The sequence below is a fragment of the Rousettus aegyptiacus genome, unplaced genomic scaffold (assembly GCF_014176215.1).
Source record: "Rousettus aegyptiacus isolate mRouAeg1 unplaced genomic scaffold, mRouAeg1.p scaffold_m13_p_1, whole genome shotgun sequence".
In the NCBI taxonomy this organism is placed as follows: Eukaryota; Metazoa; Chordata; class Mammalia; order Chiroptera; family Pteropodidae; genus Rousettus; species Rousettus aegyptiacus.
Window position 1 is genome coordinate 31,770,321 of NW_023416284.1, and position 27,123 is coordinate 31,797,443.

At 38.4% G+C, this 27,123-nt stretch overlaps 1 protein-coding gene across 7 annotated transcripts in view; it reads right to left on the reverse strand.

The window, feature by feature from the left end:
* Positions 1 to 8,473, reverse strand: part of SPATA6 (spermatogenesis associated 6) — a 95,054-nt gene extending 86,581 nt beyond the window's left edge. For 3 of the 7 annotated variants that reach the window (XM_036233728.1, XM_036233729.1, XM_016151313.2), the window contains exon 1: positions 8,237 to 8,473. In XM_036233728.1, coding sequence (XP_036089621.1) covers positions 8,237 to 8,287 — 51 coding nt within the window. In that variant the 5' untranslated portion in view covers positions 8,288 to 8,473. Of the gene's footprint in view, positions 1 to 521; positions 581 to 6,262; positions 7,845 to 8,236 lie in introns of those variants that run through there. The other 4 variants (XM_016151314.2, XM_016151308.2, XM_036233732.1 and 1 more) reach the window with 4 other exon arrangements.
* Between the last annotated feature and the right edge of the window lie 18,650 nt (positions 8,474 to 27,123).

Below are 27,123 nucleotides of genomic sequence, written 5' to 3' on the forward strand. Positions count from 1 at the left end.
ATAACTTCAATGCAATCCCAAGCACTAAGAAAACCAACAGAGTTAACTATCATGAGATAAATTCACATCAAATTAAGATTAGCTTGCATAATCTGAAAACAATTTAAAAATAAATATTTAGGATCTCTCATCTAATAAGGGAGAAAAACTCCATAAAAATTATAAAATTAAAATAAGTAAAATAAAAATATTTGGCAGATATTTAAAAAAAGAGACTACATGAGAAATCTTAAAATATTTTAGTCAATAAAGTAAAAAAATCTCAATATAGGAGATGAAAATATTTAACTTAAGTAAATAAGAATATAATACTGATGAATTTTCCCAGAACAAGAAAATATAAAAATAAATATTCCATCAACAAAAAACACTTAAGATACAGGGAGAATACAGATAAAAGTTCCAATAAAAGTCTAATAGTACCATTAGAAAAGAGAAAGGCAGAAAACAATATTCAAAGATATAATAACTAAGAATTTTCTGGAACTGAAGAAACTCAAATTCTCAAATGTAAAACATACCCAGTGCAAAAGAGAATAAACAGAAATGAATCCACAGTTCTACACATCACAGTGTACTGGAATACATCTAGGATAAAGTGAAAATACATAATTATAATGAAAACTTTAATCTCCATTACAACCTGGTAGAGATCATGCATGCAGAAATTTAATATGGAATTGAAGATATTTCAGAGAAAATAAACTTGATCAGATAATGATAGATAGAGCCCTACATTCAACAAATGAAGTTATATATTATCTTCAAGTAAAGAGAATATTCACAATAACTGAATAGATGTTAGGACACAAAAGAAATCTCAACAAAAATAATATCATACAGACCTCATTCACTACCCCAATGAAATTACATTGAAATGCCACCATCGAAGATAGTATGCATGTAGATGTGTAATTATGCATGTATGGAGGGGGTTGTATACACACATATATAAATCCTATGCATCTTGAAATTTAAAAAAATTCCTAAATAGGTCATAAGATAAAGTAGAAATAAAAATATAACTTAGAAAATATTTAGAACCAAATAATTTTAAAACAATATTATCCATCCATTTAGGATGACAGTTAAGAAGCTCTTGAAAGTAAATAAAGTGTCTTAAAGACAGGTATTAAAAATGAGATATATATTGAGGAATGAAGAGAAATGATAGCACAAAATTCAGAATAGTGATTAGCAAATGGGAAGAAAGGAGGAAGGATTCCCTTACAGAAACACAGGAGGTTTCACCTTTATCATCTTACTTCTTAAGCCAGCAGGTGGATACACGCGTGTTCATTATGTTACTCTTTGTAACTGTTTGTATGTCTGAAATATTTCAAAATAAATGTTTTAAAAATTAAAAAATGTAAAACTAAATAAGTATTTGACTCATAAACTAAAATATCATTAATGAACACTAATGAAAAGATCCTAAATTTTAAAAATTAGCCAAATCCAGCAAAATATAGTAAAAATAATACATTCTAATCAAAAAGAATTTATATAGGACTGAAATTAGTGAGAATCACAAAATGTTCTTTTTATAAAATATGGGAGCAATATTTTATAATAATCTCATTAAATTGAGAAAAAGTACTCAATATAATTAAATGCTCAAAATATTTTTAAAACTAGGAGTGGAAGGGAACTTTCTTAACTCAATGAATTAAAATCCTACAGCCAATATCATGTTAGGTTGAACTACAAGAAATTGCCATGTTTGTTTAAAGTTTAAAAAAAGATCCACTGTCAGCAATTTCATAAGATTCAATCTAATACTGGCGAAACATCAGAAGCAAAGCTTAAAAAAAAAATAAAAGAAGACAAGTATATCTACTATTATTCCTACTATTTAACATTATACTGGGGATTCTATAGTCAAGGACATACATAAGAAAAAGTAAAGAAAAAGATTATACATGAGAAGTGAAAACTGCATATTTGTAAACATGATTTTCCACATAGAAAATCCAAATAACTATTAGAACTAGTAAGAAAGTTCAGCAATGTTACTGAGTACAAAATGTGCAACAAAGACATGTAAAGAATGTTCACAGAAGGACAATTTGATGATATCTCCAAGCAGGAAAAAATGAAAACATTCACCAACAATAGAATGGATATAAGGAACTGAATAGTTTTCCAAAGAAGACATTCAAATGGCCAACAGGTACATGAAAAAAAGTGCTCAGCATCACTAATGATCAGGAAACTGAGAATCAAAACAATGATAAGATATCAACTCACACCAGTTAGAATGGCTATGATCAAAAAGACAAGAGATAACAAATGTGGGTGAAGGTGTGGAGAAAAGGAAACCCTAATTCACTACTGGTGGGAATGCATACCGGGTACAGCCACTATGGAAAACAGTATGGAGGGTCCTCAAAAAATTAAAAATAAAACTGCTATATGATTCAGAAATCTCATTTCTGGGTATTTATCCAAAGAAATTGAAATCAGGATCTCACAGAGCTATCTGCACTCCCATGTTCACTGCATTACTCACAATAGCCAAGACACACTAACAACTCAAGTATCTGTGGACAGATGAATGGATAAAGGGGTGATAGACATTCAAAATATAATATTACTCAACCATGAGAAAAAAATAAATCCTGCCATTTGTCAACAACTTGGATAAACCTTGAAGACATTATGTTAAGTGAAATAAGTCAGATAAAAGACAAATGCTGTGTGATATCACTTACATGTAGGATATAAAAAGACAAACTCAGAGAAACAGATAGAATGGTGGTAACCAGGGGTTCAAGGGTTGTGGATGGGGGAGGGGGGGAGATGAGGAAACACTGAACAAAGGTCACAAACTTCCAGTTATATGATTAACAAGTTTGGGGATTTAATGTAAAACATGGAGATTTTTGATTACAGCTAATAATACCATATAATAAACTTAAATGTTCCTAAAAGAATATAGATCTTAAATGTTCATTCCACGGCAACTATGGGATGCAAAGGAAGTTGTAGCTAATACTGTGCTGGTAACCATTTTGAATTTATAAGTATATGAAATCAAAGCATTGTATACCTTAAGCTTACACAGTTATGTTCGATTAATATCTCAATAACCCTGGAGGGGGAAAAAATGGATAAAGAAGTATTATTGCCTCACAAAACAAGAAGAATGAATTGTCATGGGAAGGAAGGAGGGAGAAGGAGATATGGATATTTCAAAAATTCAAAATATATTGTGACAGAAGTCAAGGTAGTGGTTACCTTTGGGAGGAAAAGGCTGGCAGGTGGAGTGGCCGAAAGGATGGAGCAATATTCTAATTATTGATCTGGGTAGTAATTACACACTGAGGGTTTGATACACTTTATGAAAGTATGCTATATAGTTCCATGAAAAGTTAATTTAGAAAGTCAATAGCATTCTTTGTTTACCAGCAACAACAAAAAATTAAAAATGAAAAGAAAAAGGCATTACTAAAGAAAGCAAAACCAAAGTGGAAAAATAAGCTTCAATTAAAAGGTCTTTGAAATTTACGTAACATACAACCAATAGAGGTTAGCATCCAACATATATAGAACAAGAAGGAAAAAAAACTCTTACATACCTAAGGATATAAACTGGCTATTCAAAAAAAAAAAAAAAAAAAAAAAAAGGGAACCCCCTAGGATTGAAGACCGGAGTTATGCAGTAGCTAGAAGAACCAGTAAGTCTTCTCCCCTACAGCCTTCTGAGAGAGTGCTGCCCTAGCGATACCTTTGTTTTGTACTTCTGGCTTCCAAAATATAAGGGAATAAGTTGCTATTGTTTTAAGACATCAAGTTTGTAGTAATTTGTTATGGCAGCCCTAGGAAAATAATACAACTCCCTAAAATTCAGTAGTTTCATTTATAAATCTATTCCCTAGAGCACTAAGTCTCTGTAAGATCCAAAACCTCTACATAACGAATATTTTGCAATTTATATATAATTTCTTAGTTATATATAACTAAAAAACCAATATCCTAACTGAAAAAATACACAGAAATAATTTATAATCAAACATGTATTCAATATGCAAATGCTCAAGCAGTACTAAACTAAAAGATACATTTGGATCTATATATAGAAGCTACATGAGATGGACAGTTTCAAAGGCAGAATGACAGGTGTCATATATGGCAACCCAACACAAGTAGGGCTGACACTGGTGCCATGATTTTCTGAAAAATAAATTCTTAAAATTCTAAATAAAACGAAGTACACTATTTCCTCAATTTACTTGGTATTCCTGGAAAACTTACTATATTTTAAAAGCTTCCCCCAAAAAAGAGACTTTGTGTTTATATACAAAACAGTTAGGTTCTTTATACCTGATAATTATAAATAGGTTTTCACCTACATATTCAATGGAACATTCAAGTTGAATAGAATATCAGACAATTAACACTAACAGGACACCACTGCCGCCTCAATGGCAAAGAAAGTCCAACAAATTTTTTAAATGCTCCCTAGAGCAATATATCTGCCCTTGAGAAAAACTGTCACTTTGACACCAGGAGATATGTACAAATATACTCACTGCAACACTGTTTGTAATATTAAAAAAGAGGAAAACACTAGCATTTACAAGCTCTTCAACAGGAGAATAAAAATTAAATCACTGTCATATAAACAAACAGCATTATATAGCAATTAAGAAAATGAACTAGATCTGCAAGAAACAACACTAACAAATTTCAAAAAAACAGTAAAGTGGAAAAAACAGGTTTGCAGAAAGATACGTACAGTTCAATGCCATTTGCATAAAGTTTTAAATGAAATAATAGCATAGGTAGTTCACAGACATACAAAAATATGTAGTAAAAGTACAAAAACCTGATTGAAAAAAACACATTCCAACTTGATCCATGGCAATCACAACCTGGTAACAATCCAAATAATTACATTGATAAAGAATATAAAGAAAACAGAAAAACATGTTGTGATATGCATACAATAGAATATCACTCCACAATCTAAAAGAACTACTGATAAACACGGCAACATGGATGAATCTCAAAAATATGCTGAGCGAAAGCCAACACAAAATATTACAAACTACATGGTTTCATTTACTATGAAGTTCAAGTACCAGCAAACTAATCTATAGTGACACAAATCAGAAGAGTAGTTCTCTGCATGGGGCTTGAAAGGGGTTTAAGGTAATTTCCTAGGGTGAGAGTAGTGTTCTAAATCTTGATCTAAGTAATGGTTACATGAGTGTATGAATTTATCTAAATCTACTGAAAATTAAAAGGAAACACTGTGGGAATGAAATATAAAACTGCTCTATATTAAAATGGACTAAAGAGACCTAACAAGGAAATTCAAAATGTAAACTTTGATTTCTGGTTTGATAATGTTCACTATACAATTCATTTTGGGGACAACTGAGAGAACTTCAGTATGGATTAGACATTAAGCAATTATCATTAATTAACTGTGTGACAATGGTTTTGTGGTTATGTACAACAATCTTTATTTTTAGAAGATGTATATACAGGTATTTAAGAGTGAAATATATCAACAACTTTTAATTTTTCAGCAAAAATATTTATTTTATACATATGCATATACATATATACAGATAAATCATATTAATGTACATAGGTCATGGGATATAGTTATTCATTGTACTATTCTCCGGATACTCTTATTTTGAAAATTGTCCATATAGATATAATAATCTTCAGGATATACTTAATGAAGAAAAAAAGCAAAGTGCAGAATAGCTTAAATAATACGCTACCTATTGTGTAAGAAAGTAAAAAAAAATACATGGAGTGTATTGTGTGTATGTGCGTGTAGGTGTGTGTGTGTGAGTGCATGTCTATCTGGTTATATTACAAAAGGAGATACTAGAAGAATAATTCAAAAATGAATAAAAATGGTTACCAATAACAGATGTAGGTAGTAAGCAGATTTGAATAGGGCTGGAATTGAGACTTCTCTATGCAATTTTATAGTTTTAACTTTTATACTATGTAAATGTAAAAAATTAAATTTAAAAAGAAAAAAACAAAGTTGAAAAGATGTTAAAAAATATCTATGGTCATATAATTCTTCTATTCAATCAAAGCCAAATTAATCAAGCTTTTTACACTTGTATCGTTATTAATAGTCTTTTCTGCTCCTTGTCAACATCAGAGCCATTTAACCTAGCTGTGCTAGTCAGAAAACTTAGCATCTTGTTGTAGACGTGCCCCTTAAAAGTTGTGTAACACTAGAAAAATAATTAGCCATGCTGAGCCTCGATGATTTTCTCACCTGTAAAAAGGAATAAATCCGATGAAAGCTAAGATTTCTTAGAAACATGAAATTCCGAGTCTCAAATGTTTGAAAAAAATTAAATAGGAATGTTTCCACCCGCAGAATTTCTTAAGCCTCCACGAACAACAAAGCTCCATCTTACATTAACTTTCTGCAGTACAACTAATACTGAGCAGAAGAAAGGGTAGTGAAATAAAATCTGTTTCTCAGACTCCTTCAGGCAGTAATCAGTTACAGTACAACAACGTACTTCCTCTTAAAAGGTCTATATCCGCAAAGGAAGGGAGGCAGCGACCAGCCTGTCAGGCTGCAAAATCCCATTGGTTAGCAGGGGAGGAAGCAGCAGCCAGTAACAAAGTCTGTTGAGTTTTAGTAATTGCCCTGAGCGAGCGGTTCAGGAGGGTTCATGTATTCTTTTGCTGAACGTCTTACTATACAAAAAGTTGCCAAACTTTGACAGTTGTGGGAGAAAACATCCTGTGCTAGCGATACAGACTTTCCAATACAGCAAAGAGAAAAATCTCTGCTGTCTTAAAGGCAAACGGTGAGTGCCAGAAACTCATCCCCTCCACCCCTGCCACACACTCTGCCCTACTTAACCTTCCCTCCTAACAAAGGAACTAAAATAGTCTTATGAATTCCCTGGAGGTTTCACGGACTGTGCTGCAGCAGACTCATTCTAATGTGAGGAGGGACAGCCAGGAAAGGGTAGATGCTGCAAGGGTGGGTGGGGTAAGTGGAGAGGGAGCCTCGCCTGCAGGGTGCGCAGGAAGGAAGTGGAGAGCTGGCTTGGTGCAGTAGTGTTGGGCACTTAAATTTTTGCTAGGAGATCAAAGACTGAGTTGAGAGATAAAACTTAGAGAGGTGGGAGGGAAAAAAGGGGCTGAAGGAGGAAGTCTGGTTCCAAACTGTTTGCAAATCTAAATTGGGGGTATGCAAAGGCCCTTTGGGGATTTACTCTAGAGAAGCTGGAACTCTCATCTGAAGAGAATGAGGGGGTTCTCTAAACAATAAAGGGGAAGTTTTCTCATAGCACGGAGAGGTCCAAGCACCCTCGCCGAGGAAGGGACTTGAGGTTCTCTACCTGGGCTGGATCTGCACAGCAGGTTGGGGGAAAAGGAGCCTCTTCGGAACGCCTGGGTGGGGATACAGGTCCTCCAGAGAGACTTCAGAGAATAAGCAGTTTCCCTTTAAAAGTTGGTGCCTCTCTTAGGGCGACAGGAAAGACAAGTGGTCTCTCTCAACATCGGGAGGGTTTAGGGATTGGAGGGGCCTGGAGTGATTTCTACGGGTTTGGCTCCGGGAGTGGGGGGAAGGGGTTGGTGGCAAGATGCTTTGTGCAATGATGACACACTTCAGTTGTTGGGTGTGGGGATTCTACATTGACGACTGAGAGTAAAGGGACAAATCAGATGCTTGGAAATTTGAAAAAGTCCGCCTGCAGTAAGTTAGGAAGAAACAATTCTTTCCCCTCCATCCCAAGACTGAAGGGAAGTGGGGCCAGTAGTACTCTCTCACTAAAAGGCCAGGGGGAGAAAAGAGGAATTTAAACAGAAGTCCTCCCACACACACACACACACACACACACACACAAAGAGAGAGAGAGAGGGAGAGAGAGAGAGAAAGAAAAGAAAACTTATTGGAAAGTTGTGGGCGGGAAGAGGGTCTCTAAAGCGCTTTGGAAATGATTAGAAGGAATCCCAACAGGAAGTTGGGATGAAGCCAGGAGAGTTGAGGCTGAGGCAGGGGGTCGGACCTCACCGTAGCTGGAGTGGGAGAGCACTCATGGGTTTGAAATGGGGAAGACCGGGGTAACAAGAAATCTAGTCTCCCTAAGGATGATTTGGAGGGTGGAGGAGGTTTTGAGATGACTCGGGGTTCTCGGAAGTTAACAGAGGAGGCGTCCCGAGTAAATTGCGGGGGCTTACTGACACCCAGGTGGCGGGGACTGGGAGCGCGACCGGTACTCACAGAGCGGATCTCCAGCGCCAGGGCGCATTGCAGCGCCTTCACCTTCGGCATCCGCGCGGGGTGGGGCGGCGGGGAAGGACCCCGGCCGCGGACCCGAGTGAGGCGAGGAGACGCGGGGCGGGGAGGGGTCAGGGAGGAGACGAGGTGGCGGCGGCGGTGGCAGCTGTGGCCCCCAGGCCGGGGCCCGCGGTCCAGCCTGGGTCCCGCCCGAGCAGCAGCTGTGCGCGGGGCGCGGACTCGTTGTCATGGCAGCCAGGAGGGGCGGGGCCGGAAGAGAGGCGGGGCGGGTACGCACCGCCTCGCAGGGACGAGCGGCTGGGGGCGGGGCTCGACGACGGCCGGGAGGGGAGCGGCCGCGCGAGGAGGCGGGGCTTCCGAAGTGCGGGGTGAGGGCGGGGCAGTTCTTCTGTGACGTCAAACTACGGGCAAAGGAGAGAATAACCATTTGCATAGTGAGACAGTGCACAGATCTGGGAGTTGTACTCAGGAGCTCTGAGTTCCAACGCGGCGATGGCACCTTGGGCTAGTGGTGTCCCGCTGCGGCCTCAATTTCCCCGACTGTAAAAGAATAATATTTAGTTCTCATTTGAATTTCACTATACAATTTACAAAGACAGCATAAGGAGACTGAAGATTAGAGGAGACCGGCCCAAATCAAAGGCAGAATCGGGACTGGAAATCGGGAGCTCTCAAGTAGAAACCCAGTTGCCGCCCTGAGAAGAGGCGCTTCAATCAGATCACCATGTTCCTCTTCGTGGTCTCTTGTTCTGAGATTCGTTGTTAGTGCGTCCCCGTCCCTCTCTTTCTTACAGTTTTCCTGTCTAATTTACGTGTGTTCGGATCTCAAGTTATATTTCTTAAATTGAGCTGTCAATGAAGGGCCAACGACAAATCAGTTGGGAAGGGCCAGGCCATTCATTATACCATCAAAGATGAAAAGAATCTAAGAGATTACCCAATCCAATCGTTTCAAAAACTATTTCAGTGAAAAATGAAAAATACATTATACATACAGAAGTGTATAAAACATGTCTTATATTTTGTGTTTATATTTCTCATATGTTAAGAAGACTTCCCAATTCCTAGGTGAGAGAAATATTTCCTATATTCTCTTCTATCAACTCCATAGTTTAACCTTTCACATTTTGATGTTTATCAAGACTCAATCTTTGTACATGATGTTAGGTAGGAATCCAGGATCCAATTAGTTTTCTCTTCAGAGAGTGAGTTAGATTTCCCAATAATATCTCCTAAACGTTTCATACTCCCCTTTATTGATTTGTGGCACCACTTGTATCATATATTAACTACCTAGAGTTCTGTCTTCTAGCTTTCTATTCTGTTTCAATGTTCAATTGAAGTCCTAGTAGTAGGACTTCTTAATACTCTATTTGGCAAGTCTCCTTTTTTTTATAAGATAGATTTAGCTATTCTACGATCCTTTATTGCTTCGTTTTATTCTAGAGTAAGTTTGTCAATTTCTTCAAAACTCTCCAACTGAAATTTTTACTTCGATGCATTATATTTATAAAGTAATTCAGGGAATTGACCTCCTAGGAATATGACATCATCTTATTCAAGAATATTTGTCTATTTATCAAATCACCTTCTATATCTTTTACTAGAGGTTTCAAGGTCCTACTTAATTCCTAGGTACTTAATTATAGACAATAAGACATTACGTCTCTTCTGAGGTGATGCAGATAGGAGTACACAACACAACCTTTCATGCCAAAAATCAAACTTAAATCTGATCAAGCATTCAAATCTATCACCAGTGTACAGGAAATACAATATTCAAAGTAACTAACTTGTTAAACAAAACCACAGTGATGCAAGCAGCAAAATAAAGACAACGTGATTTCTTCAACAAATAAATTACAAAGGGAAAAAAAAGCAAGGAGGGAGACCCTATGTATTAAAAAAAAAAAAAAGACTAAACAGATATAACCTCATGTAAAGTATTTTTGAGACAACAGGGAAAATTTGAATGCTGATTAGACATATGACGATTTCAAAGAATTTTTGTTAAAATATTTTTAGGAATGATAATGGTACTGGGGTTCTGTTCTTTTTTTTTTCTTTTTTTTTTCCTTTGGCAGTTTTATAACTTTAGTTGACAGTCAACAGTTCTCATCCACATAACTATAGATTTTTGAAAGTGGTGACAGGTATGTGGGTAACCAATGCATAGAGCTTGTTCAGTGGATCTTCACCTTCATTATGTTTGCTAGGCCACCATACTGGGATTCAGTATGGGGCATTCCTTATTCCTACAAAACTTGGTTGAGTCTGGTGTCAATGCATACACCTGGAGTTCCCATCTCCTTCATGGCAAATTTCTGGATTTCTTTGAATGCCCAAGGGGCACACTTCTTGAAACTCCATGATGCAGTTGTGAATCTTGATGGTGTATTCTCTGGTCACTTCTTGGTCAATGGCTGAAGGACCCTCCTTTTTCCTACCACCTTTTTTGTAGGAGCTATTCCGCTGAGCCCAAGATGAAAAGGAACTAGGATCCTGTTCTTTTTAAAGAAAAGAGCTCTTATCTTTTAAAAAGTCCTATGCACTGAAGTGTTTATCAGTGATATATGATGTTCGAGATTTGCTTCAAAAGCTCCAGTGGAGGTGGGAGGTGGTAGTGATGGAAACTGAGTGAGGGTATGGATGAAACAAATTAGCTATGTAATTCCTGAAAGTTGATGACAGATATGCTGAAGTTCATTATACTATTATTTCTACTTTTGTATATGTTTAGCTCCATGTTAATTCATATAAAATAATAGGTGTTGAACAGTGTCATATGCTCTTTCTATATTGATTATTGAGATAATCATATGGACTCTATAAACTTTAGCCTATTTATGAAGTGAATTACATTAATAGAATTTTCTGCCGCTGTGCTTTCCTTGTAGTCCCATGCTATGTTATTTTGTGAATTTATATTATGTTTTGTATTATGTTAGCTAATATTTTACTTAACTATATTCATAAAATAATTGGACCTACAATTTTATTTTCTTTATTGTTCTTTCCCAGTTTTGGAATCTAGATTACGCCAGCCTCGTAAAATAAAAGCATATATTAGACCATTTGCTTGCTCTTGTCCACAGGTCTCTGATGTTCTTTTGATTTTTCTTCAATCTTTTTCTGGTTCTTTAGTTTGAATATTTTCTATTGATCAGGTAACTGACTCATTCTTCTGCCATCCTCAATCTACTGTTAAGCCATCCAGTGAATTTTTAATTCCAGTTAATATATTATTCAGCTCTAAAATTTCCATTCAATCTTTAGTTTCCACATGTCTTCTGAGATTTCCTGTTTGTTCACTTATTAGGCCCAATTGTCCTTTAGTCTTTGAACATATTTGCCTTTAATTCCTTGAACATGTTTACAATAGCTGCTTTAAAGTCTTTATATGCTATATTCAACATTTGTGCCAAGTCAAATTATGTTTCTTCTAACTTCATGTTCATGACCATAGATCACATTTACTGTTTCATTGTATGTCTTGTGATTTTTATTAAATACTGTATATTTTAAAGAACATGTTGTAAGACCCTGGATTCTATTATCTTTTTCTGAAGAATTTTGATTCTTGTTTTAGCAAACAGCTTATTTACTGGCTGATTACATTAAACCTGAGTAAACTTACTGATATATTTGTTAGTACAGATATATATAAAGCCCAAGATGTTTTTAAAGCCCCTCTAACTTGATAGGACTCAACCTCTAAACTCTGTCTCCCCTATAGGTTTTGTTAGGTTTTGGTTATAGACCTTGTTAACATGAATCTAGTGTAGGCCTTACTACAGAGCATTGTCCTTTCTGGTAAAATGCAGCCTTTTTGGTCTCTCAGTTGGAATCCAAGAGTATTAATAAAGTGTCAAAAAGATCTCTCTATGACAGAAGTTTTCACAACGTGATGTTTCCCAGCAGCAACTGATCTCAAGAATCTTTTCTGTTCCCAACCCTATAGCAGCTGCTAAGTGGAAAGCCTCAGGTGCCCACGCCCTGCGTGTGGAAAGCTCATTCCTCAGCCTTGAGCTTTTGGGGAAATCCTTCATAGGTTTCTGGATCTTTCTCTCTGCATAGCTCTTATCTTAATCAATTTGGGCTGCTATAACAGAACACCATAGATCAGGTAGCTAATAAACAATAGAAATTAATTTCTCACAGTTCTAGAGGCTAGAAGTCAAGATCAGGTTGCCAGCATGTCAGTTCTGGTGGGAGTCCTCTTCTGCGTTGCAGATAGCCATTTTCTCTTTGTATCCTCATATAGAGAAGTGGGCAAGAGGGCTCTATGGGGTCTGTTTTATAAAAGCACAATCCCATTTGTGAGGGCTCCACCCTAGTGACCTAATTATCTCTCAAAGGCCCCGCCTACAAATACCATCATATTGAGAGTTAGGATTTCAACATATAAATTCAGGAGGGACACAACCATTCAGTCCATAGCAACTAGTTTGAAGGTGTTCCCTCTGTCATAGCCTTCAAGTTTCAGCTTCATACAGAAATTCAGCTGCCAATTTCTAAGCCTCAGGCATGGAATTTTGGTGAAAATTCTAATATTCATGAAGAACAGCACTATAATTAACGATATCGCGGGAAGATTTATAATCACAGGTAGCAGATAAAATAGAAATCATGCTGCTTCTGTACTTACCCTCGTTTTATCCTCTATAAAATTTTATGGGAAATAAGTCTAATAAAAAATATAAGGTCTTAATCTTTCCCAGAAACCCTACCTCATTTGATGACTATTTTGAGAGAATAAATTAGAGCATTTTTTTTTCTCATCTACAGTCTTCTTTGCATTTTCGAAATAAAGATGATAACTCAGACTCTCTGGCCAAATGGTCAGAAGTCAGAGGCATTTTTAAAGACTCCTATTGTTTTTCATTCATGTTCAATCTCTATAAAGAAATTGATTTCCAACAGAGTCAGTGTCTTCATTAGTTATAAGACTATTAACAACAACAATAGCCATAGTAATCATTCACTGACAATACATTACATATCAGGGATTGTACAAGATAGTTTTCATACAAAATTATATATCTCACACATCTCTACAAGGTAAATATTTATATCCTCATGTAACAAATGAAGAAATGAGCTCAGGGTAAATTAACTTGCCCATGCTCACACAGTACCTGGCACAGCAGGAATTTGAATCTAAGTCTGCCCTACACCAAAGGCAGCCTTCTTTCTGCTATGATATGCTGCCTTTCTTTATTATTTTAATATTATCAATAACAAACATACCATTTAGTTTTAGATACATTGCAACTAACTAATCATGATAACAGTAATTGCTATATGAATAGAATAGATATTATATATATGTCATTATGATCTTGCATTTGAATAGAAATTTGTTTCTTAAAGCATCTTTTAGCCACTTAAGTTGATTCTCAGAATGATTTTGTATATTTTATTTATTTTTATTATTTATTATTATTTATGCCTATAGCACCTGGTCTTCCTAGGTGGTCTCCCATTCAAGTACTAACCAGGCTTGACCCTGCTTAGCTTCTGAGATCAGACATTGGGCTTGTTCAGGGTGGCATGGCCGTAGACCATGGATCATGGCTCGACTGAGGCATGAACCCAGAAACTTCTGTGTGTAAAGCAGACGTGCTAACTGCTACACTATGGAACCATGCCCTGATTCTGTATATTTTAAAGTAGAGCTATATCTAAACCTCAAACACTAGACTGTAGGCCTATTTATCACTGAGAAATATATGAAAGGTTTAAGAGAAACAAGACTTGTAAAATTTCTGATATGCTTTGAAATGAAAAGAGAAAGCAGAAATCACCCTGTAGTAAGAATTTTTTATATAGAACAGTATGAATTGTACCCCTCGGAAAAATGTGTTTCAACTTAAAATGTATTTTGCAACTATAATAATAAATACCCAGAAGAACATTTGTTTTATTAATCTTGTATTCCTATGCAAGATATGCTAGTTCAGTCAATAATAATTAGATTGCCATTCTTCTGAGTTTTAGAAAATAATAAGCTAATGAGGAATCATTTCCAATTTCTTATATAACAGCCTTAGAGAAAATGGACATGTAATACATGCACTTGCTTTAGAAAGACAAGAGGTGGCATATTACAACCTGGGTCTGCTGGAATTAGGCATTACTTCCAACCTGGCTGATAGCCTCCAGATACTCAACCTTACCCTCTCATTTCAGGAATGATAAGGATCTGAGCACATGCACAAGGGGTCCCCAAAGGGCTGGTAGCATTGCATTGACTGCAAACCACATCCATCCAAGGGAAGAATTTCTAAATGAGGAAGAGTCCTCTTATGGTGTTGGAACTAGGTAGCTGTTGAGGATTCTGATGTAAATACCATTTGCTTTGTCCATGACAACCAAAAATCTGTAAGAAATAAGCCGTAAGAACTTGGGACACTGAGTGGTAAACTGAATAATGGCCTCCCAAAGATGTCTACATCCTAATCCCCAAAACGTGTGAATGTTACTTTCTATAGCAAAAAGTACTTTGTAGATGTGATTAAGTTAATGATCTTGCGATGGAGAGATTATTCTGCTTTAGCCAGGTGAGCCTTATATAAGCACAAGGGAACTAGAAGTGAGAATGAGGGCAATGTGATAATGGAAGCAGAGGGAGAAAGGTGATGTGATATGGGGCCATGAGCTAAGAAATGAGGACAGTCTTTAGAAACTTGAAAAGGCAAGGAATGAATCCCTGCCCCCCCACCAGAGACTCCAGAGGAACCAGCCTGTCAGGGCTTTGATTTTAGCCCTACAGGATTCATTTTGGACTTGTGACCTCCAAAACTGTAAGAGGATAAATTTGTGTTGTTTTAAGCCACTAAGTTTGTGGTGATTTGTTACAGCAGTGGTAGGAAACTAATATAGTACTTGATTTAGTCAAAAACACACAGAGACTTATGGACATAGGCTGTGGATTAGTGGTTACCAGAGGGAAGAAGGGAAAGAGGTAGATGGGGTAAAAGGGGTCAAATATTCAGTGACAGAAGAAAATCTAACTTTGGGTGGCGAACACACAATGCAGTATATATAAGATATACTGTTGAATTATACACTTGAAACTTATTTGATTTTATTAATGTCACCCCAAACATTTTTAATGAAAAACCCAGGTGGGTTAGAGGTTAACCAGGCTGACTATAAATTTCTTAAACTACTACAGAATTGATTTTGCAAAAGAAATTGCAAATTTAAAAATCATGACACAAATAATGACCTCAGGGGACTTTTTAAGTCATGCTCTCAGGAAACAAATAACACCTCTGCAGTGTTTGCTAGGGATGGTTTTTTTTAGCACACTAGGTGATAAAACAGCCCCTTTCAGTCTTTCCTTGGCCAGCTTTCAGTTTCAATAAATTAAATTCTAATAACAACCCCTGAAAATAAATCAGGCCTATTAATTGAAGGTGTGGGGGGGAAAAAAAACAACAACAAAAAACAAAAAAAAACCCATAAGTCCATATTGGCACCAAGTGACTGCCCTCCCATCCTGCGCACTCCTGGATATTCTATTCTGCGTGTTCTTCCTCAAATGGATATGGCTGCCAATGCCTCTGGGTGTCTTCATTTCCCCTTGTTCTTATAAGAAAGAGGAGCGGGAGTGAATTGGACCTCTCCCCACTTTCTGAACAAGATGTGAAGCCTGACCCCTACACCGAAGACGCACTTTTACGTTGCTCCTTTTCCAGCTTCTATCCATCAGAACAAGATTTGCTTCTTATCTCTCCCTCAAAGTCCTGGGGGATTTTTAAAACATAAAGAAGCTTTTTTTTTTTTCTTTTCAACTTGGTTTAACCAGTTCTCAGAAGAATAATACCTAAAATTATATATGTAGTCCCACCCTGATCAATTAAATCAGCACCTTTGGAAATGAGGCCTAGGCATCTATATTTTTAAAAATTTCTTTAGATAATTGTAATCAGAATTGAGAACCACCGATCTAAGCCAATCATGAACATCCTGTCTGTGGCCAAATTTTTATCGTCAGTGTTATGAGCTGAATTGTGTCTCCTAAGATTCTTAGGTCGAAGTCTTAAACCCTGGTACCTCAAAATGTGATTGTATTTGGAGATAGAGTCTTTAAAGAGATAATTAAGGTTAAATGAGATTACTGGGATGAGCCCTAATCCCACGGTATCCTTATAAGAAAAGGAGATTCAGACACAGATTCACATAGAGGAAAGATCATACAAAGAAACGGAGAGAAGATGGTCAAATACAAGCTAGGGAGAGAAGGCCTCAGAAGAAGCCAACCCTACCAACGCCTTAATCCTGAACTTCTAGCCTCCAGAACTGTGTGAAAATACATTTCTGTTGTTTTAAGCTACCCAGTCTGTGATACATTGTTATGGCAGCCCTAACAACTAATACTACCAGTAAAAAAGTTGATCTCAAATCCATTGTACATTTTCATCTTAGAAACACTCATTTTCTGAACTCTGATGATCAGCATAGGCTGTACTTCTCTTTTCGCAATCCTAATACCTTTAAGAAAATACCAAATACTCAGGTGAACTGCTTTTACTTGGAAAGAACAGAAAACTCAATTCTCATTGGCCTGAAAAATAAATATATTAAATTACCTCATATAACAAGAAGTCTGGAGGTGATCAGGAAAAGGATGCTGCGGAAGCTCACCTGCTTTGAACGTCCAGGGCTTTCTATCTCTATCTTTCCATTTCACTGTCTTTAGTGCGTTGTTTTAATTTTTTTTTTTTTTTTGGTCTTCATTCTGGTTGTCTTTAGGCTGGTCATCTAAATTCACACCATGAAAAAGGATAAAGGGACGCCCCGGCAGACTAGAAAGTCATGCCTATCCCTTTATATAGAGAAATAAAAGCTTCTTTAGAAGCATCCCAACAGATCTCTGTTTGCTAGGTCACAGGGCTGCCTGAAGCTGCAGGGGAGACTGGAAGGGAAATATCTCACAAGTGAGAAAAGGATGTGTGTGACTGAGAACTATTGGTTCTCAGCCCTGACTGGAATCACCTGGAAAATTTTTTAAATTATAGGTGCCTGGGCTTCATTACCAAAGGTGTAGATTTTATATAATATATTAACTCTATAGGTCGGGGTACATTGTGTAACCAGATTGGAAAACAATGGCGTAGAACAATTAGGGTTCATCCTACAACTCCACCTGGAACAAAACTGGGACTCAAATACTAAGCGAGACAGGAAAAATAATAGGATAGGGATTAATACCTTGCGGCAGACACAGAAATAAAACGAAGACAATGCAGCTGGATTTGGGCATATTTGGATATAAGATTAAAATGATCAATCAGTCTCTTTCTCTGCTCTCCCTCCTGCTCCTCCACCTCCCTTCCCTTTCATCTTTCTTCCCCTCCGTTTTCCTTTCTCTCCAGCTCTCCCCTTTCCACACCATTTTTTCTTCCTTTCGTCTCCCTCCCCCTATCTCTAGTACCTCTTTATAACCAGGGATAGATAATTATAAGCAAAATTATAAGAAACGTTCCCTGCAGAACTGAAGCAAATCATCCAATCATTGGTTGACTGCTTCCAGTGACGGAAAGCTCACTACCTTCCACACAGTTACTACATAAGACAGTGCCAGTTGTGCCCTGCGCTAGTTCACCTGCCCGAAGCAGCAAGTGGGGACTGACTGCCATTGATTTAGGCTTTGATCAGCCAGCGAGAGATGTACCTTCTTCTAATTCACATGCCATATAGGGGCCCTGGCATTAAGAGACTACCTTTTCCACTGCTACATGACTGTGACCACTATGAAGTTATATTTTACAATGAAACAAAAAAATCTGCCTCCTCAAGACTCCAGTCAATGCTCCATTTAATGGTTTGGAGCTGCTTGGAACACATTTGCTCCCTCTTCTCCAGGCCCTGTGACATCTTTTCTCCTCCATGTTTCTCAGCCATTCTGATTCAACATGGCTCGAATTTCCTTCATCATTTTTCCTCAGTCTTCTTTGGATACATTGTTAAGGGGTCAGTTGCCCTGTTAAGCTATAGCACTGTAGCCTGACCATTGGAACAGGGAGAGTCTTCCCAGAGATGGGGTGATTTTCTTGTCCTTGAAGAAGAGAAAGTGGATGTGGAAAATAAAAGCCTCCATTCCCAGAATCTCCTTGCTGCCAGTAAAGAAGATACACGTGGGTAGGCACAAGAACAAGCAGCAGAGTTTAGTGTCATGGAAACTAATAGAGGAAAAAGTTTCAGGGTGATGATCATCAGTGCCCCGTGCTGTTACGAGTTTGGTAAGAAAAGTAGTGACAGTGCTTAATGGCTTTGGAAATTTGGTCGTCAATGATGACTTCATTAGATGAGTTTCAGTTAACGGATGAGTGCCAAATAAGGCAGTAGAGACACTAAGTGCAGAGGAACTAAGAGCTCATAGATGGCAATGACAGGGAGGACACTTTCCAGAAAGTAGAGGGCAGGGTGTGTATGTGTACACGTAAGCATGGGAGAAGTTTGAGTATGGTTATAGGCTGACCAAAAAGAGGCATTGGAGAGGTAGAGGCTGCAACAAGGAAGCAGGAAGATAACTAATGGAGCTATGTTCTGGAGGACCCAGGAGAGTCTGGAGTCAAGGGCACAGGGGGAGGGATCGGCCTTGAATGAGTAGACTAACACATCTTTCTCAGAGCCTGAGGGAAGGAGGAATAATGTATACACAGAGAAGTGGAAGACTCCTTTGAAATGAACACAGAAAGGCTTGAGGAGATGTCTTTTATAAAACAAAGCAATCTCAATGTTAATATGTCCCTCAATCCCTCTCTCTCCTCCCTTCCTAGACTATTTATTGAGTCCTTACCACCCAGCATTGTGGATATGAAAAAGAATAAGACAAAGCCCTTGTCCTTTATAGAGCTTCTGGTCTGGATAGTGACGGCCCTGCTCTTTACCTGTCACTCTCCACCACCAACAGGATCCAGACCAACACTACATATAGGCCAGGGATTAGAGAAAGAGAGAGACGGAGCTCTTTCCTCACAGCCCACGATATCCTATTTCCTTTGAATCTTGCTATATGTTCTCAATTTTCTAATCGTTTTACCAAAGCTGTATAAGAGAACATAGCTCACTGGGATGGTTGGATAAGAGAAGACAAAAAAGAGTTGGGATAGACCAAGTGGGAAAGAAAGATATTATCTTAAGGCAGATGGCCTAATTCCTTTTCTAGGAAGAACTATTTTGGGAGGGGGGAGGGAATAATTTCAAGACTTCTCTACAGGTATGAACAGGGAAACCCAGAGGATATAAGCAGGATAACCTAGTCCAGCCATGCCTTGCACAGTGAAGTGGGATGAGTTCTGAGGTTTGGGTGTGGGGAGGGGAGAAGTTTGAGTTTGCCTCAGATGCTAGAGGGAGAATGGAGGGATGAAAGCACCGTGAGAGCAACCAAGGTACAAGAGCCCTTAACAGTTCATATGTGAATGGAAAATGACTGAGTTGGGGGTTGAAGGGAGGCAAAAGCCCTGAGCTTCCTGGTGATGCTCCGTGTAATTGTTGGTTTGTGTACGGGGCTGGCCCAGCAGTCTGTGAGATCTTTGAAGTCAAGGGCTAAGTCTTGGCTATTCGACTCCCAGTACCTATCATTGTGCCTCAGCAGTTCCAGGTTTTGTGGACCTTGAAGCTTATGTAATTTGTGGAGGAACTTTTAGGAAAAAGAAGACAAAATGTATTAGTGGAAAGTTAAGTAAGGAAGTGAATACTTATTTCAAGTGAAAAACAAATCGCAGAATTTTTAAATATTAAAATCCAGAGAAATCACATATTTTTGTGAATTAACTACCTGATATACCTCTATAATAATTTTCTTCCTGTATTTCCAGTATTTTCTCTTTGATGACTTCTTTATATGACCACGATTTTTGTAAGATCATTTTCTTTTCAGAGAACAGAAAGATAATTCTGACTTCCCTCTAGCATGATGGATAAAAATTGGGTTTTTATTTTCCAGAATTTGGAAAAGTTTCTTTTGGCTTCACACCTCCTTTTTTTTTGTTTGTTTAAATTAAATTTTTTTTAATTTCAAATTTTAAAAAGTTAGACATCTTTACAAACCATGAAGTGATTCCTGATTACTCTAGCACCCATCTGGCACAAACCATTACAATAATATTGATGGCGTTCCCTATGCTGTACTCTAAATCCTTGTGACTGTTTTGTAATTACTGATTTGTACTCCTTCATCCCTTCGCCATTATCATCCAGCCCCCCCTCCCCTTTGGCACTCACCAGTTCGTTCTCTTTATCTGTGAGTCTGTTTTCATTTAGTTTGCTTGCTTCTTTTGTTCCTCAGATTCTGCATATAAGTGAAATCATATGGCATTTATCTTTTTCTTGTTGTTTTGCAAATTTTTCGGACTGTTGTTTTAAAAACCTTTTTCAAGTTTCTTGTTTTAGGTTCCTTAAGAATTCAGTGCATCCTGCATACTCTCTGTGCTAATCCTGCACACTCTCTGTATTGACAGCACTCATTCAACGGTTTGCTGCCAATGGCGGTCTTTGTTGTGGAGGGCCTGCACCTTTGGGTTGCAATGCTGGGTAAGTCAGCACAGTGGGCAGTAGCAGTGTTCTTGGAAGCCATTCCTACACTGAGGAGGGGTAGCAAGAAATGAATTATACATTGGAAGTGACCGCAAAGCACATAAACATAACCTACTACACGCATACTTCAACTCGACTTCCTTTTAGCTGGATTTCCCCAAATGGCACGTCTCTTTGATTGTCACCATATGTGAAGGCAATTTAGGCAGAGGAGGCATTAGAGTGGAAAGAGACAAGGGTCTTAGACGACTGCCATTCAAATCTTCCTTATGTGATTTATAGAAACGTATGATAGATGAACATAGTACTGGAGGAGAAAGTGAAGGGTCCTGGAGCCTCTTGAACCTACAATAAATCTGTTGGTCTGTCACAAAGCGGTACCCAATGAATGAACAGATGTGAAAGGAAAGGAAAGGAAAGGAAGAAGAGGAGAAAGCAGGAACAATACCTGAAAAGGAGATACCAGGTAATGCTGTTGTTGGTGAGGTGTCATTGGTACCCCAGCTTGACCTGAGCCTGGGAAACTTGCTTTGCTTGTGCACTGGGGCTTCTGACCTCTGGAGTAAGCTGCCTGTGTTCCTCCCTTCTCTTCACCCCATCTGTTCCAGCCACACAAAGGGCTATATTCTCATCTCTATAGCAGGAAGTTTGCCAATCGCCAACCCTCCCTGTGTGTCTCTTTGATTTGTAACATTTAAAGGGCATGAAGAGCTGCATTCAGAGTCAGGCTTTTAAACCTGAAGTTACCCTAGTGTGAGTCCCAACTGAAACATCCTCGCGGGCAGTAACCGCTGAGCACAGCTGGGCGGATGGCAGCATTTGCCCTATAAAACATTTGATAGTTTGCCAATAAACTGTAAAGAGGAAAAGAAACCCCCTGTCTAGTTTGAAGTTACAGAGCAGCTTTAGAATGCGCTGACCAAAGCAAAATGTGCAGCTTGTTCCCTTAGATTATAGTGCCCCAGCCCTGCTGATGAATGCAAGCGTAGTCATCAGTACTGCAGCCCTTGGACTCAAGCCAACAGTCAGCAAAGCCCCTAGGATTTCAGGACCTGCCCCAGATCCCTCTCCTCCCCATCAGGGTGGGGTTAGGGGTGTTCTCAGGAACCACTGCAGCCATCCAGCCATGGGTGACACGGTCATTCTCCACTTCACCTTCTTCTAGCTTTGTCAGCTGGGGCTGCTACCATGTCAAAAGAAGAATAGAGACCTGAACCGTGACTGCCATTACTGACATTCTTTAGAGCTGTTTCTTCGCTTGCTCCCTTGCTTCTCTGCTTACCCTATAAGGGTCCTCGAAGGGGAAGTCTCTCTAGCCAATGAAAACATACCCCTTACTCAGACTTAAGAGGGTCTGGTAACCTACTGAAAACAGTTATTTATAAAGCTTACCAAAGGTAAACACCTTTTCTCATTTTCACGTCCATTCTTGAAGAGTGTAGATCATGTTATCCAGGGCCACGTTGGAAGATAGTTGAATGGCAGCATCCAGTATCAAAGGCAAAATATGAGTCTTCCCTGACAACCCACAAAGCTACAACAATTCCAAGACAGGAGTCATAGGCCTCCTACTGTAGAATGAGTTCCTTGAAAATCCATGGGTCCTGCTTGAGGGCATCCTATGAGAGCCAATTTACTTGAGGATTGAAAGGCCAGGGATCTGGGCTCAATCATCAGGTTCACATCCCACTCGCTATTTTTCCTCAGAAGGCCTAGAAGTCCTTATGCAAACAGGGCTCCTGAAAGCTTTGCTCTCCCAGAGTTCCTGTCTTAGTTTGGGTTCCCTCAGAGGCCTCAGACAGGTATTTTAATACAAGTAGTTTACGGAGATGGTGATCCCAGGAAACTAATTAGAGAAGGAAAGAGGCCAATAAAGGGTAAGTTTTCAAGCAGGGTGCTTTCATGGGCAACTGTATAGAGTTTAATTCCCTTGAGAGCTAGTGTAGTGTACACATCTCAGAATTATCCCATCCAAAAGGTGAGGAATCTAGTGTCCTTATCCATCCATTCCCATCAGCCATTGCTTGAGAGTGGTAATTCCAGCCCTTCTTGGCCTGCCATGTGGGCAGAGTAGGTCCCAGCAGCTGCAGAAAGCGGAAAATTACAGGTGGTGGCAGCTGGAAGTCTGGCCAGTGAACTCAACCTAGTGCATGTGAGATAACAGGGGTGGGACACTGACATGGGAGGCTGCAGTTCCCAAGTGGACAAGCGGGACACTCTCATGACCCATGAAGAAGGCCACAACCAAAGAAAAGTAGTTCGTATCATCTTCAGAATGTGATACTCTGTATGAGAGCCCTGAGTAATCTTTTCAGTAAGAAATAGCTGAGAATTCAAAACAAACAAAACGAAAAACCCAAAGCAGTCCTCTATTCCTAGGCCCCTGGGCACTAATGAGAGGAAGGCAGGGAGTTGGGGTTTAGCAAAGAAATCTTAGTTCAAAAAGGAATTGGAAAAGAGGGAAACTGAGGCATAAATTTGCATTGCTATAGATAAATGGTTCTCCATGTGGACGATATCACCCAATTGGCATTTCAGAAATACGTGGGTCTTTAAAAATGACTGTCACAATAATTGGTGGTGGGGGGGTGGTATTTCTAGCATTTAGTGGGATATATTCAGAAATACCAGGCAGTCCTACATAGTGAATTGTCCACCATTCCCAAATCCTACCCCTTCACATATTATTATAGATGAAAAACTTACTTATATTTATCTGCATTTACAGCCTACCTTCTACCTTCATTTCACATATAAACTTGAAGGTTTTTTTTTTTTTTTGCATAACTTAATTCAAAGCAGTTTTTTTCCAGGAATATGCAACTTTTTTTTTTTAAATCAAGAGAAAACTGTATTTTGTTCAGTACTTTATATGAGTTTAGAAAAACGCATTGCTCTCAGCTAGTGGTATAGTATTTGAATCACCTATTCAACATACCTTACTGAGTCAGTTTGCATTTGCAGTTCTCACATTCAGGTCATTTTATAAAGAGACGAAAGCATATGTCATTATATCTTTCTATGTGGTTGTACCAGAGCATTTACATATGGAAATACGTATTATCCTATTATATGTTACTTTAATTTCTCCTTTATATTAGTTAGAATTATATATATATATATATATATATATTTTAAAGTTATACATGTATGCAAGTCACACTTTCTGTGAGTTTCATATAGAAAAAAAGTGTTACAAAATATTTGTTATAAAAAGGGGCATTGGGTCTTGTAGGGCTGAAATTCTGTGCTCTAAGCTTATCAAAAAAAAAAAAAAATACCAGGAAGAGCAAGAATAGCTCCAGACACCCCACACTGGTGAGGACCAGCCGCTGTCATCTCAACAACCTCCTTCACTCTGCATTGTGTTGATTGATTCTGGAGTCTGCCTTCAGATATGGTGATCTGCTGATTAGACTATCAGCAAATCCTAAAGTGCCAAGGGATCTAAGAACCTTACCCAAAAACGAAAACAAGATAAAACAAGCAAAAACCGTGGTTAAGAGGGGATTGGTGACTTACCTTGGAAATGTGATTCAGGAGTGAGCAAAGGTGGAATGAGCGACCTAAATGCTATCATTTAATTTCTGAGGGGCTTGCTAGAGCAAACTGGGTCTGAGCAGGAGAAAGGGGAAAGCTAGGACCAGCTGATTGGAATGAACATCTCCAAAATATTATGGTTCAAATACGGTAACTTTTTTTCTAATTAAATAACCAAATTCTCCTTTCCCTTACCCCTTAAACAAGTTGGTTTCTGGAAGTCCAGTATCTCTTTCCTAAGTTCTCCTTCATTCGTCTGATTGTTTTAAGAATCAAACCCAAACATGAATCTATTAGGCTTTCACAGCCAAATGGAAACAGAACAGAGCATGGGGTATTCCACTCCTGCTGTTGCGTCTTGCTCCCACGTGGTGGCACTGTTGAAGGCAGCCCAACAGAGTACAAAAGATGCTGCAGGCCAGCTGCAGTTGACGGTAATGATTGCCCCGGTTCTTTGAAGAAGGATAACCGTAGCCTAAAGAAACCCCATACTTTGGTCGTAACGTCTTCAATTCCCAGTACTTGCTTTTTCAGCTTAAACACCCAGCCTCCTTTCAAGGAACAAGCTGGCCATATTTGTACTGTGACTCTGGTGTCTGATTCCTTACACCCAAACCTCTGTCCCCAGTATTCACCTTGGGTGAATGGCACCTTTTCTTCTTGAACTCTCAAAAATTCAGGGTCTCATTTTCCCTATTTCTCAAACCATTTGCTCTCCTTTCCACAGTTCCCAACTCATTTTTATTCCTGCTGGGAGGTCAGTGTCTCTTATTATACAATTATGGTTATCTCATAATTAAACTCCCAGCAAAACATCTTCTCTAGCAGGCACCTACCACAATTGATTCAAGGAAGGGCACAGATTTTCACTGAATGTTAGAAGGAACTTTTAAAATCCAGAGCTCTAAGAAGTCTGCCTCAAGTAGTAGTGAGCTCCTCATCTCCAGAAATACTTAAAAGAGGCTATTTGAGGAACCCCCAGACTAGTACCCCAACAGGCATGCAGAACAGACACCTTCTGCTATCTTGTTTTTGTGGCTCAGAGAAGACAATGTTTCCTGTGTTAACTGTCAAACCTCCCAGTCCCCTAAATGTGACCACTATCACAGTTTTCCCTTTTTTGTTGAAACTAATGACTCACGATTCGAGTAATGTTTTTCTGTGACTCCAAAACCATTTTGCTTAATGAGGTAGTAAGTCTTTATAATTAGGCCCAGAAGGAAACGAGGACGTAGCCCTTAAGAGCAATAATTATTTCAGTTATTTATCGTAATAAAAAAATTGAAAATAGGAATTCTTCCTCAGAATGTGACTATTTATTCTTTTACATATTGCCTAACAGGCAATTACCCTATTAAGGCGGCGTTTTGTTGCTAAAGACATTAATTGAAATGTAAATTAAATGTAAATCAGCTAATTAAATTGATATGTAATGAACTTGTCAGGCGGGCCTCTCTGATCAGATGCATTTCACTAATAAACAAGCATTGTAGCGGGCCCAACATGCAGCTGGGGTGTGGGGTGCCTGAGCCGTTCCCCCCAAATCTAGTGATGAAGAAAGGAAGAGGTTTCTTCAGGAGGAAATCTTCAGGAAGAAAGAAGAACAGTTCCATCAGGCCTCTTATGGTTTCAGCATCTACGTTGCCTTCAGATGCAAAAGCTAGAAAATCCAACTCAAACTGGGTCAGGTGAATGGAACATTCAGAGGTAGGATCAATTTTAGAGTGGCTCTTTTGGGGATAGTAGTCTGTAGTTTTCTTTCCTTAAATATATTTGTTTTATTATTTTTTAATCAGGGTAATATTAGCCACATGAAATGAATTGGAAGGTGTTGCCTCCACTCGTAATTTCTGAAAGAGTTGGTGGAGAATTGGTATTATTTCTTCCTTAAATGTTTGATAGAATTCACCAGAGAAACCATCCTGGCCTGGAATGTTTTCGTGGCAAGGTTTTTAACCATAAATTCAATTTCTTTAATAGATACAGAACTATTTGTGTGATGCATTTTTTTTTTTTCTTGAATAAGCTTTGGTAGTTTGTGAGTCTCAAAATTTTTGCATTTCATCTAATTTGTCAGATTTATTGGCATTAAGTGGCTCATTATATTTCCTTATTATTCTTTATTATTTCTAGGATCTGTACTCATATTCTCATTTTCATGCTTAATTTTGGTAATTTGTGTCTTCTCACCTTTTTTTTTTTTTTTCCTGATGAGGCTAGCCAGAGGTTTATTAATTTTATTGATTCTTTTCAAAGAGCCATCATTAGGGGACAAAAAGATTATCCACCTGGTTAATATGCACCACTGCAAACTGAAAATGCGTATCTAGGAATGCATCCTAAGGGACTGGTGCAATGGGGGGACAGAGGGGTGATAGTTGAATATGACTGGATAAGAGAGATTTTGTCAATATGGGGACATTAACTTGTAAATGAGAACTTAGCATCCTGAAGAGACACCTGCAGTCATCATAATATGCTGCTTTTTGGCTCCTTTAATCTTGAAAACACACACACACACATGCACACACACACAATATGGTCTACAGTAAATGAGGAGAGATGCTAGGACTGCCTTGGCAAAGTACTGAAAAGGGGCCAAAAGGTGCAAAGAAGTAGCCAATGATAAAACAGATTTATTATAGAAATCTGAGACCCCATCAACGGATTGTGTGACCTATGAAGGACCCAAGGACGGCCTGCGCTAATGCAGTAAGAAATGTGCAGTGAAAGGGGCCCCATGATCCTTCAAAGCTCAGGGTTGGTTATCCTCTGTT